Here is a 12,424-nt window from a genome sequence, read left to right as displayed (position 1 = left end):
CTTTTTTAAAGGCGTTTTAAAAAAGAAAACAAACTTCATTTTCCAAGTTAACAAAACTGGCTTGTAATGTGTCTAATCTTGGTTTGACCATACTAGCCACTTTTATTAACTTGGAAAAAAAAAAATTTTACTTTAACGTCTTTGAATATGATGGTTTTCAATATATGCCTTCGACAAATAACATCTGTAAAGTTGAATTACAAGAAAGTACATTATTCAAGCAGTTTAGCATAGTCTGATTACTTAACATTACGGAGTGAGCTTCTTTTAAAAAAATGGAACTAATAACTAATACCTTTTTTGCGACAATTCGAAAAAGTTTATTAGTATTACGTTTTACATTACAAAAGATGTCTGGAAAATATATTAACAAGTTCGTTTCGTTGGTCCTATTTCCATCTGGAGAAAAAATACAGATGTTAATAAATAAAATCAGTAAGACCCTAGATAATTCATCTGCAGTTTCCTAGACTGTTAAATTGCTCTGAGATTTGAAATAAATTTTTAAAAACTGTTTAGTGTTGAAGTTGATAAGTTATCTTTTGTTAATGGCGTGCATTGAGGTTTTTATTTTATCAATTACACTTTCATCGTTCTGTATAATTTAAACTCTATTCAATAAATATTACAAAAAAAAAAAACAAAAAAAAAACATGGTAATATGATCATTAAAGAATACACAAAACTTATTTAAGTTTAACTACTGCAAAATGTCAAAAATCTAATTAGAAAAACCTTTTGAATAATTTTAATGCTGAATCGAAATTGAGCTCTATTAAAACCGCCATCATTTGATGGACGTTTATTACAGATAATCATCATTTGATAAAATCGTCTTTCAATACAATTGTAGTTAATGAAAATGGTTTCAATAAAAAACTATTGTTTGTTATAAAACTTTTGGAAGAGAAAACACCATTTTTCAAATCCATATTGTTTTGACAAAAAATAACAAAATTCTTAACCTCCATAGCAAATAATCCCCATTCTCGCCATCGGAATTTTAATAGTTGTTTTATAAACCAGTTTGTTTCTTCTTTCTCAATCACTTGTTCGGTGCCGGTCTTCAAGAGAGAAGCAAAAAAAGTTCTTAAAAAAGGTATCACTTTTTGAAAGTTTTTCAATTAAATAAACGAGGTTAGATTCTAAGCAGAACCAAATCCAAAAGTAAAACCAGTTTTGGATCCGATCTTGCTCTTCGGTCTCTTCTTCAGGTACTTTTATGTTTGTTAAATATCATATGTAATTTTGTGGTGCATTGTTTTCCGATCTCTTTCGTACAATTCCTAACCTAAACCTTATTAAACTTCTTTTAGCCCCTATAAATAAATTTTAAGATTCAAAACTCAAATTGTTCGCTGAGGAAATTGAGACACGCGATAGGGGAAACTTAAACGTTTGCCCCTCTGTGAAGAGTGAGCTTAACATTAGCAAACGCTGATGCAACTTCATGTTTTTAAAGTTTGAATGATGGTTATCTTCCTAATAAAGATATATCGCAAAGCTTTGATTTTACTTTAGTGGTAAGCAGAACTTCTTTAAAGTTTGAAATTTCTTAAACAAAATATATTAATACTACTATACAAGTTTTGAAGAAAAATAAATAACTGACTCTCTCTGAACTTTTTAACATAGCCAATATAATGCATTTGGTTGGATTGTTATTAGTTTCTTTATTTCCTTTTTCGAAAGGTAAGCTTTTATAATTCGATTATAGCATAAAATCTGTTTGTGATATTTTTAAATCTGACGATATATTTAAAGCTGGTTGAAGGCTGCTGCTCCAGCTGCAAACTATTTTTTTGAAATTTTTAAAGTTAAAAAGCTTTTGCCTATTTTTTATAAAGTTTCATGTTAAATTTCTCGAACTTGATCCTGATATGTCTGAGAAGAACTTCCATTAACTTTCACTAAAAGTATTTCAATTTGGAAATGCTATAAAAAAAGATGTGGTTTACAAAAATAAAAATTTTCTTTTCAACATACGTTGGTTTTTGAGCTTTAACGCTAAAATTAGCGATTTTAAAACTGTTGCGCATTCTTTTCAAAATTGGCTATTAACGGTTCTCTGCCGATCAATTATAAACACACATTGTACGAAAAGGCTATTACCCCAACTTGATGTTCCGGAGAAACCCTTCTGAGGGAATGATATATACATACCCCTGATATCGAAATGCAAAAACTGAAATAAAACTATTTTGTTTTAGAAAAAATATCAGTTTTAAAATTCTCATTTTATTAAACGTAATCTGAACTTTTAGAGCCACACTAATTCAAACCTTTCCAAGAATATAAATGAGCTCTAAAATTCAGTAATTGTTTGGGCATAGTTCTCATCAAGAGATGTTCCAAAACAGAAATTAACAACTTTTCCGAATTTTCTTTGTGTGTCAATGATGCCAAAAATTCGGAAAGCATAGTTCTGTTCAGTAAGCACATCAACGTTTTTCAGTAGTTTGTGGCAGTCATTTCCTGCAAAATGACCTTCAGGAAAAGACTGAATTTTGATGTGAAGTGCAGTAGGCTATTTTTCTGCCTTTAACCACCTGTCTTTATATGTAGAGAAGGATCATCACACCCAGAAGAAGATAAAGTTCCATGGATGGAAACAAGTCAAGCACAAGTTGACTATATATGACATTGAGAAAAGGGGCTCATGGACAACACTTCTGAAATCTTTTACTTTTTTCAAGTCTATTCCAGCAGCTTTGAAGGCTTCAAAGCAATTTCGAAGTGATCCTAGTGTACAAAGATTCCCACAATTTTCCAAGTTTCGCGAGTCAGTGTAATACCATGTGCATGTGTGAATACTTGCAAGTGTCTGCTCACCACAGAGAAAGTTTGCCAGTTTCAAGACATATGATACAACTAATGGAACATTTTCAGGAAAGACCAAGGTCAAAAGTTTCTTAACATTATCATAATTTTCTGGTTCATCTTCAGCAACTGCTGCAAGAAGTTGTTGTTTCACACTGCTGTCTGCAGCAGATTTGCAAGTCAAGGTCTTTTTTCTGGGTGAAAGTGGAATGGGACTATTTGTATTGAGCTCTTGAATGCCAAGAGTGATTTTGAAAAAGCCACCACCACCATCCAACCTCAGCTTGACAAAATGTTCTGAGTATACTTGTCTCTGTGTCAAAATCGCATTTTGAATCACTTTAAGATTCTTGCAGTGTTCAACAATTTGTTGCTTTGTTTTTATTTGATCCAGGGAAATATCAATTGCACTCTGAGAAAAATAATTGGTAAGCTGACTTTCAAGTTGCATAAACTTTGCACTATAATTTAGTTTTTACCTAGGACGGTGTCTTAAAGTACATCAATGGTCATAATCATTTTGATTTTGCTTTATTTAAATATTTTTTGAAATAAATAAAGCAAAAAGACATCAATTATCAGTGTTATTTCCGTTTAGTCACATTTTTTTAAATTGGATGGTTTTTGCATGAGATGGTTAGGATTGAGGTTGGAACTCAAATGTGGTTGAATTGTACAAAATATGTTTTCTAAGTGTTGAAATTATCATTTTAGATTTAAAAGCAAAAATATAATTCTTTAAATTAGCATACTTAATGGTGGCCAAGGTACAATCAGAAATGAACTAATTGAACCTATCGCCACTGATTTTAAAATCCTAATATTTGACGGAATTTTATATTTTAAGTTATTATATCGATATCAATAGGAACTTATTGGTATGATGCAATCATACCAAAAATCTGGCAGACGATTAAATATACGAAATTAAATGAATATAGTACATTGAAAAATATTAATGTACAGAAAAAGATGTCAAATCAAAAACAAACATAAAATAGTGACGTCTAGATGATCCGTGACCAACAAATGGTGGTCAACCTTTACTTTAATATCTTCTATTCTAAATAAGAAATACTTTTCATCACGAGTAAATTTATTGTCTCCTGACATTTTAAGATATTTAATTTTTTTAAATAAACCAACAATTTCAATAACTTCTGCTACATAATGTCCAAAGTGTTTCTTTTCACTTTCAATTTTCGTGAAACTATTTCACTTTTCTTGTTTGCTTTTTCTAAAAAATATCTAAAATATATTTACTCCAAAATTGATTTCATCATAACTTTCACCATTTAAACTTATGTAAAACTGTAGCGTAAAAATGATTTTGTATTGGTTTTATTAGTCTTGAAGAGGATTTTTTGACATTTTCATTGTTAGATTTTATATATAAAACAACATTTATATAAGGTGCATCAGTTAAAGTACGTGATTTTCCCTCACACCTTTTTGTAATAGTTATATAGTTATCTTTCTTAATTTTGGCTTTTGGGTAGGTCGTATTATTTTTGGTGAAACAATTGATATTGATGGTAAATTGCCAGGAGTGGTTTTAACTTTGATAATATCATTAAAAGCGTAAGCTTCAATATCCATTATTGTTTAATCAGAAACATTTGCAGCTAAAAAATAAATTTCAGTAAAGATATTTTCAATAAAGGAAAAATACCCAGCACAATTAAAACTGTTAATCATATAATTTGTTGCAAAAGCATGAGAATAAGCTTGACCAACAAAGTAAAGTATATCATTAATTGTAACTGGTTTGACAACGTTTCGTGGAGTTATCATCCAAATATTCATGGCATTGCTATAAAAAAAATTTAAATAGGGCTGCATTTTGTGGGCTGCGTGAGGATGAAATATCATTAAAATCATGCCTGAACTTTTTAGCTAACTCAAGAATTGAAATGTTCACATGAGTTTCATGATTATCCATTATCAAAAAAACTGGTTTTTCAGCCAAAAGTCGTTCATGTTCACCAGTTAGAATGAATCACCAGTTAGAATGTATTCCTTAAATAAAGCACATGGAAAGAGAAAAAATGTTGGGATGCTATTTCCAGTAAAACTAAAGGCTGTAATCATCGTTGTATTATTGCCACATTTTGCACTTGTCATACTTCCAAATTGTTTTTTGCCTTTTGAAACTATGATTTTTAGTGGTATGTGAATTGTCGAAAATCCTGTTGCATCATAGTTACAATTATTTGATGGTTCAAAATGATAACATATTAAAATATTTTTGTAACTTTCATATAATTCTTATGGTTTCTTTATTGAGGGCAGAAAATCTACCGAGACACGATGGGTGGTGTTTACGTAGAGATAACTGTTATTATAATTTCTTGAGAAAAAACCAACCTTGCTCTTTCACATTTTAAACAAAATATACTTACAAAAATGATTATATATTTCTCTGCTATTACTTCCTTATGGCTGTATAGAAGTTATGTAAAGTTATATAATCAACCTGATTATTATATTGCAACAGCAGCCAACTAACTTAATCATCAAAACTTATCATCAGGCCATTATATATAAGTGCATGAAGTTTAAAAGTTTCATAAAACTGGCCTCTTCAAATCTGCAAAATATCAAAGCGCAATATGGACCAGTCAATGGCCTTACGCCGCACAGTGGAGTATTTGTATGACAAAACCGCTCAAAAGTCAAAAAATCAAGTTCGTATAAGAGTCTTATTAACTTTATTATTTTCAAGCTAGATAATTGCTTCATTAGATTATGTAACAGAAAATTCTTCTCGATTTTTCCTTTTTTCGTATTTTTGTTCAGAACGTGGCGTTGTTATTTGAAATTTCGTGGGAAAAAAAAATTCAAAAATTTGTGACATTTGCTATTGCAGATATTATTATAATATTGTTCAGTTTAAAAAAATAAACGGCTAATTATGGCAGAGGAAGGTATGACCTATATTTTAAAATAAAATTACATTAAATTTCTGTAGTTATTGTGCACAATATAAAGCGTTTTTATGATTGTTTTTATGATGGACTTGTAAAATTATAATGTAATAATATTTTTGTTAACAAGTATGGTCTTGTCGAGTTATAATTTTTTTACGAGCAATAACTATAGGCTGTAAACAATCAGATACTTTTGTAAAATTATCCCCCAACGTCCACCACTTTTTATATTAACGCTTCAAAAATAGTGTGTAGACCATTTCCTAATATACACAATCTCGTAAAACGTCTTGAAATAGCTATAAAATAAATTCTTGTTGTCTTATTTTTAAATATTTTTTTACAAACTTAACCAAACTACGTAAATCTTAAATTGTATCTAATATATTAAACTATCAAACTATAAAATCTCAAAAAATATATATATATTTTATTTGTCTTTCATTAAGGTCACACCACTATGTATTTACTGATTTTATTATTTATCATTTAGATTCGACAGAAGTCAAAAAGTTTTTCACTAGAAGAGAGTTATATGAAATAATGAAAGATTGTAAAGGTAAAAAATTCGATAAAAAGTTTTCGTTGTTAGAAGAACACCTTATAATAGTCATGAAATATCCAATAGATCAAAAAGTACCATAACAAGAATTTTAAAATTCTTTAAGAGTGATTTCAAGAAAAGATGGATAGCTGCAAGTTATAAACAAGAAAGTTTTATAAAAAACATTAAACAATGGCTCAATTCAAACATCGAGCTACCTTATTGGTCAATAAACATTCGACAGAAACCTGGACGACCATCAAAATCATTTATAGAACTAAGTGATTGCAGCAAGCGTCGAAAAACTATGGATTTGCGCAAACAGGTCTCTGTTGATGAGTTGACCTATGCAGCCAGAATGAGCCAGCACACTTCAGGAAATACTGATTTTTCAAAATTTATTAATGAAATTACTGCCACGCCTACCAGAGCAAAGAAATACCGAAAAGCATTTAACTCTGCTTTTAAAAAAGTAACTGTCAATAAGGTAACACCTCAAGAGGCACTGGCACTGTTTGTAGAAGGCGATTTTACCAGAAAACAGTGGGAACTTATTCAAAGTAGAAACAAAAGTGTCTACCCCTGCTACTCAATAATACAACAAGCCAAAAAAGAATGTTACCCTAATAAGGAATCGATACAAGTAACCGAAACAACAGCTGAAATTGAACTACAAGCATTACTTGACCACACTACATTACGCTTATTTAAATATGTCTCAGAGGTTGTAGAAAAGTGTTCAATTGAAGAAAAGAAAAATATGGTTTTAATATCAAAATGGAGCTGTGATGGATCGCAACAAGCAAAATTTAAACAAAAATTTCAAAACAACACCGACAGTGATGCAAATATTTTTCAAAGTTCTTTAGTACCTCTGAGAATGATTGTTAAAATTGATGGCCAACAGGAAAAAATTATATGGCAAAACCCAGTCACCTCATCTCCAAGGTTCTGCAGGCCCATTCGAATACGTTTCATTAGTGAATCTAAAGACATAACAATGGACGAGATAGAGCACGTAAAAAACCAAATGAGGAATCTCAGGGAAACAAGGTTGCCCAATGAAATTGGAAAAATAAAGCATACCTTGCTTTTTACAATGGTAGATGGTAAAGTGTGCAACGCTGCAGCTGATACTACATCAACTATGAGGTGCTACATTTGGGGACAAACATCGAAAGATTTTAATAAATTGATTAAAAAAGAGCCAATCAATACGGAAACCATCTCATTTGGACTCTCGATTCTTCATGCAAGGATCCGCTTTTTTGAATCGCTTCTTCATTTAGCTTATAAAATACCTTTAAAAAAGTGGCAAGCTCGATCAGACGAGGAAAAAAAAATTGTCAAAGAAGCAAAGAAGAAAATACAAACATCCTTCAAAGAAGAATTAGGGCTTCAAGTAGATATACCTATAGCAGGGTTCGGAAATACGAATGACGGCAATACGTCAAGAAGATTTTTTTCAAACCCGGAATTATCTTCACAAATAACTGGTGTTAACTTGGATTTGATAAAAGGTTTACACGTTATTCTTGAAGTCATTTCAAGTGGATATAAAATTGATGCTGTTAAATTCGACGCATTTGCTCATGAAACTGCTAAACTGTATATCAATCTGTATGGTTGGTATCCCATGTCTCCAACCATGCATAAAGTTTTGATGCATGGTGCCGAAGTAATAAATCATGCAATCCTCCTTATCGGCCAGTTATCCGAGGAGGCAGCTAAAGCCCGAAACAAACACTTTCGGCAGTACAGACAAAATTTTAGTCGAAAGTTTTTTCGTATCGACTGCAATACAGACGTATTAAATAGGCTGCTATTGAGTTCAGACCCATACATAAGTAGTTCTAGATCAAAACGGTATAAAAAAACGTTGCCTTTTTCTAAAGAAGCAGTCAATATGATGATCTCAGCATGAAGCTTTGATAAGCGAATATGTCTTTTTATTAATAATAAATAACTCTTTAAAAAATTTTATTTTTTTAATTAAACATTTAATTTTAATAAAACTCTTTGTTTTAAACTAATAAAGCGAAAAAAAATTCATAAAATATTTTTGAGCAGTTTTGTCATACAAATACTCCACTGTGCGCCGGTCAAAGGTAGATGAGATGGGTTCTTTAACAATTATCATCTCAATCCCCATTTAGGGTAACAAGTCATCTAAAGATTTCCAAAAAAAAAGGATTTCGTCACGTGTTTATGTCACACATCAACCAAACAACTTTTTATGAAAGATTTATTATTTAAGTCAGATATACACAAATATTTACTTTTTAAAAATCAAAAGTTATAATTTCTCGTGGATATACAAAATCTATCCCGAGCAAGATCTTTTACGTTCAGAAGAGTTGTCATAGACTAATTTTTCAAATGGCAATGCGTGTTTTTTCAAAATGATAATAGTATGCCAACAGCACGAAATGACTAAAGGTACAACGTTGTCAAAGGTTTCCCCATTTCAATAAATTTCAAAAAAAACCACTTTGTAATTGAGTAGCTAAACCAACATTTGAAAAAATTGTTAAAGGAAAATTTACTATTAAAGTATCTCTAAACCTTTATACCTAAAGCAACCTTGCTATCTCTGTATGAACTTTAAATTTTTAAAATGTCAAAATGTCAAATGATCTTTAATGGTTGATTTCAAACCTTTCTGCTAGTTAATCTAGGGTGAGCTAAATTATCTACATTATTTAGGTAGAGTTTTTGATAACATAAATACACTCAGTGATGAAGAGAAAACATGCAACTCCATATTTAAACTCATAGTAACTCCTTAAAACAAATAGAAGCTGAATCAACAACGGCATTTGCTAATTAGTTGGTGAATATGATGAATGGGCTTTTGAAGACAGATTTCAATTCAGAAAAACCAAAAATTAACATATTGTATAACTGCTATATAAGCTGTTAATAAGGCTGTATAGCAGTTTACAACCTGAAAACTCTAACACAACTTTAACATTAGCCTAAAACTTAAACTTAACACAACTGAAACATTAAACTAAAAAACAGAAAGAACATCCTTTGAGGTTTTTTCTATAATTTTTGCAAACTTAAAATATATAATAATTTATTAGGTAAATCTAGTTTGATAAAGGGTGAATAATTAGGAGGCAATATAACATGACAATATAGTAAATGAGAAAAAGCGAAACTTAAAGAAATTGAACTTTATTGCTGCTTTTGGGCAAATCATTACACTAATTTTATATTATATGTTTTCATTAGAAGTTATATTAACATATAATTTCTAATGAAAACATATAATATAAAAATATATATGTATAATATAAAAATATATATACTATAATATAAAAACATATAATTTCTAATGCAATATTAACATATTTATAAAAGATCTTAACAAAAAGCATTTCTTGATTTGTTACTACCAAAATCAAAAAAATTGCAGTGTATTATACTGATTCAAGGCTGCATTAAAAAAGAATCCTTTAAGCAATGCCAAAATGTTAAGTTTTCAATATTGCTACTGTAAACACTAGCATGAGAATTATTACCATTCCCTCCACATAAGATATTATATAGAAATGCATTTTTGTAAAATTTTCATATTTAGCTCAAATAATTAGCCAGTGGACTCCGTTTAGCGACTGCGCAGCATCATGTAACTTTAATAATCCTGTGTGCACACGCACACGAACATGCACACCAGCTAATTTATGTCAGGGTGTATTATTACTTGACACTACTCCATGCAATACAGAGTTTGCTTGTCCAGGTATATTTTTTTAAATTGAAATAACAACATTTTAAAAGTAAAACTAGAAATATTCTGAATATTTTTTAAAATTATGTAACAAACTTAACAAAACTTCTAAACTAGCAAATGATTATGTATGTATATCCTCTTTCGTTTATGTAAATTACATAGATTATCGACTTGGTGACTGGGGTACTTGGAGTGCTTGCTCTGCATCATGCAGAACAACACAATCAAATCCAGTACGTATACGAGTTCGTGATAACTGTTTGAGTAATTCTTCCTCTTTGTATCAATGCACTGCTGATTTTATGGTTAGTTATGAGCCTTGCAACACTGCTGCTTGCTCAACTGGTAATATTATTTGTTAGTTAAACAGGTATATATGTCTAATATATGTGTTAGTATATATGTGTTTACATGCATATGTAAATGAATGTAATTAGATATTTATTATAAATGGATTACTTTGAGTCAGACTTGAGTGACGATATTAGGTGTTCATTTAAATTGTTTTTTTTCCTTCAAAGTGTTACTCCTTTAAAATGTCTTGTATTAAAGTGTCCTTTTAATGTTTTCAGCTATTCTTCAAAAGTTTTCTGTTTTTAAAATCATGCATTATTACTCACATTTTTTGGTAAAATTTGATTTTTCATTTATAATTCTTTTCCAACATTATCTTATAGTAATGGTTTTATTTAGTAAGATCTTGCTCCAGTTTGAACATCACTTTTGTTATTGTTTTGGATTCTTCATCAAGTGTTGATGATTTATCTTGGTCTCAAGAAAGAGGGTCTGCCACCAGTATTATTGCAAACTCAGATTTTGGTGCAAATTCAAATGTCCAAGTTGCTGTGGTAAACTTTGCATCCTATGCTGTTGTGTCTTCTCCTTGTGGTGCTCTAACTAATAAAATCGATTTTATAAATTTTATGACAGCTTTACCTAGAATAAATGGTGGAACAGCTATAAATGATGGTCTATTAAAAGCAAGAGATGCATACAAGGGTTGTCAGCGATTAAATGTGCAACCAGTAATTCTGTTTCTCACTGATGGTTATGAGAACATTGAACCTAGTTATGCATATAGAGTTCAAACTGAGAATCTAGTCAAAAGTGAAGCTCTATTGTTTGTAGGTGCAATAGGACCTGATGTTAATCCTACTGACATAAACAGAATGTCACATTATGTTGTTAATGGAATAGACGTGTATTATAATAGTTTTGCCAGTAACTTTTCTGAACTTGCATCTTTTAAAGCTGAGGATTTTTACTCTTTAGTACTTGGAAAACTAGAATGCGAAAGTAAGCAGCTTTAGCAGAAATACATTTTTAAAAATAATATTTGTAAATTTTGAAGTTTCAATATTATTTTTTAAATTGTTTTAAAAAAACAAATATAAATTTTTTATGATAACGCATTTCACTTATGATTAAAGTATAATAGATTTTTTTAAATACAAAAAAGGATGTCCAATAATGTTTCATAGTTTTTATGCAAAATAGGAACTATATTGTTATTTAAGCCCAAGGACAATGGACAAGTTGGAGTACATGGGGATCTTGCTCTGTAGTTTGTGGGGCAGTTGGTTATCGTAGGCGAGAGCGCTTTTGCATAAATCCTAATACACTTAAAGTTCAAGAAGATTGTGAAGTAATTGGAAACATAGCTAAATACGATTACATAATCTGCGCAGCCATATGTCGTAAGCTTTTTTTATAAAAAAAAAAATAATACTTAATAGTTTAGAAATTGTATGCAAAACTTTTATTTAGTTAAAATAAAAAAAAGATTTATCTGAGAATGTTTTGAAAAAAACTGTTAGATTTCTATTACATAAACTTAAAAATGACTTTTTTTGGTTAGCATTGACAGAAGGACAGAAAGTTGAACAGAAGGAAAGAAAGTTGAAACTTTTAATTCATTTTAAAAAATCAATTACTTAAAGATTAAGTAAATTGAAGCTGCAAAAAATTACAATCTCCATTAACTAAAAAAAACAGAGAAATAAAAATATGAAAGTAAAATTGGTGAATAGTGTTTTGAATTTACTTCACATAAATAAATCATATCATTACTGTAATGTTACTTCATGCAATAATAAATAAAAGTTACTAAACTTTATTAAAAAAAAGTTTAAAAGTTCAGTCTAATCAACTTTTTTTTATTTTGATAGGAGTGTTCAGTGAATGGAGTAGTTGGGGCCAGTGCTCTGCAAGTTGTCGACTATCAACTGGTCCTCCTACTGCTACTCGTACTAGAACATGTGGATTAGGACTTGGTAGCTGTGTTGGTCTTTATTCAGAAACTGTAGAGTGCAATTCTAATGTTCCTTGCCCAGGTAAAGGTTCATACTAAGCAAAAACATACCCTCTGCCTAAAAACAAAAAAAACTC

The 12,424-nt window shown here is 30.1% G+C and overlaps 1 protein-coding gene across 1 annotated transcript in view; it reads left to right on the top strand.

The window, feature by feature from the left end:
- The first annotated feature begins 1,039 nt into the window (after positions 1–1,039).
- Positions 1,040–12,424, top strand: part of LOC145194394 (SCO-spondin-like) — an 89,305-nt gene continuing 77,920 nt past the window's right edge. The window contains exons 1-8 of the mRNA XM_090084290.1: positions 1,040–1,214; positions 1,317–1,523; positions 1,636–1,692; positions 9,884–10,045; positions 10,199–10,381; positions 10,730–11,332; positions 11,554–11,733; positions 12,205–12,369. Of these exons, the coding sequence (XP_089940416.1) occupies positions 1,644–1,692; positions 9,884–10,045; positions 10,199–10,381; positions 10,730–11,332; positions 11,554–11,733; positions 12,205–12,369 (1,342 nt within the window). The 5' untranslated portion in view covers positions 1,040–1,214; positions 1,317–1,523; positions 1,636–1,643. The remainder of the gene's footprint in view (positions 1,215–1,316; positions 1,524–1,635; positions 1,693–9,883; positions 10,046–10,198; positions 10,382–10,729; positions 11,333–11,553; positions 11,734–12,204; positions 12,370–12,424) is intronic.

Source organism: Hydra viridissima, unplaced genomic scaffold (assembly GCF_058129835.1).
Source record: "Hydra viridissima isolate aposymbiotic clone 2 unplaced genomic scaffold, HvirCarnegie_v1 scaffold_1, whole genome shotgun sequence".
Taxonomy (NCBI): domain Eukaryota; kingdom Metazoa; phylum Cnidaria; class Hydrozoa; order Anthoathecata; family Hydridae; genus Hydra; species Hydra viridissima.
The sequence above is the reverse complement of the archived record's forward strand: the minus strand, read 5'-3'. Positions and strand labels throughout refer to the sequence as shown.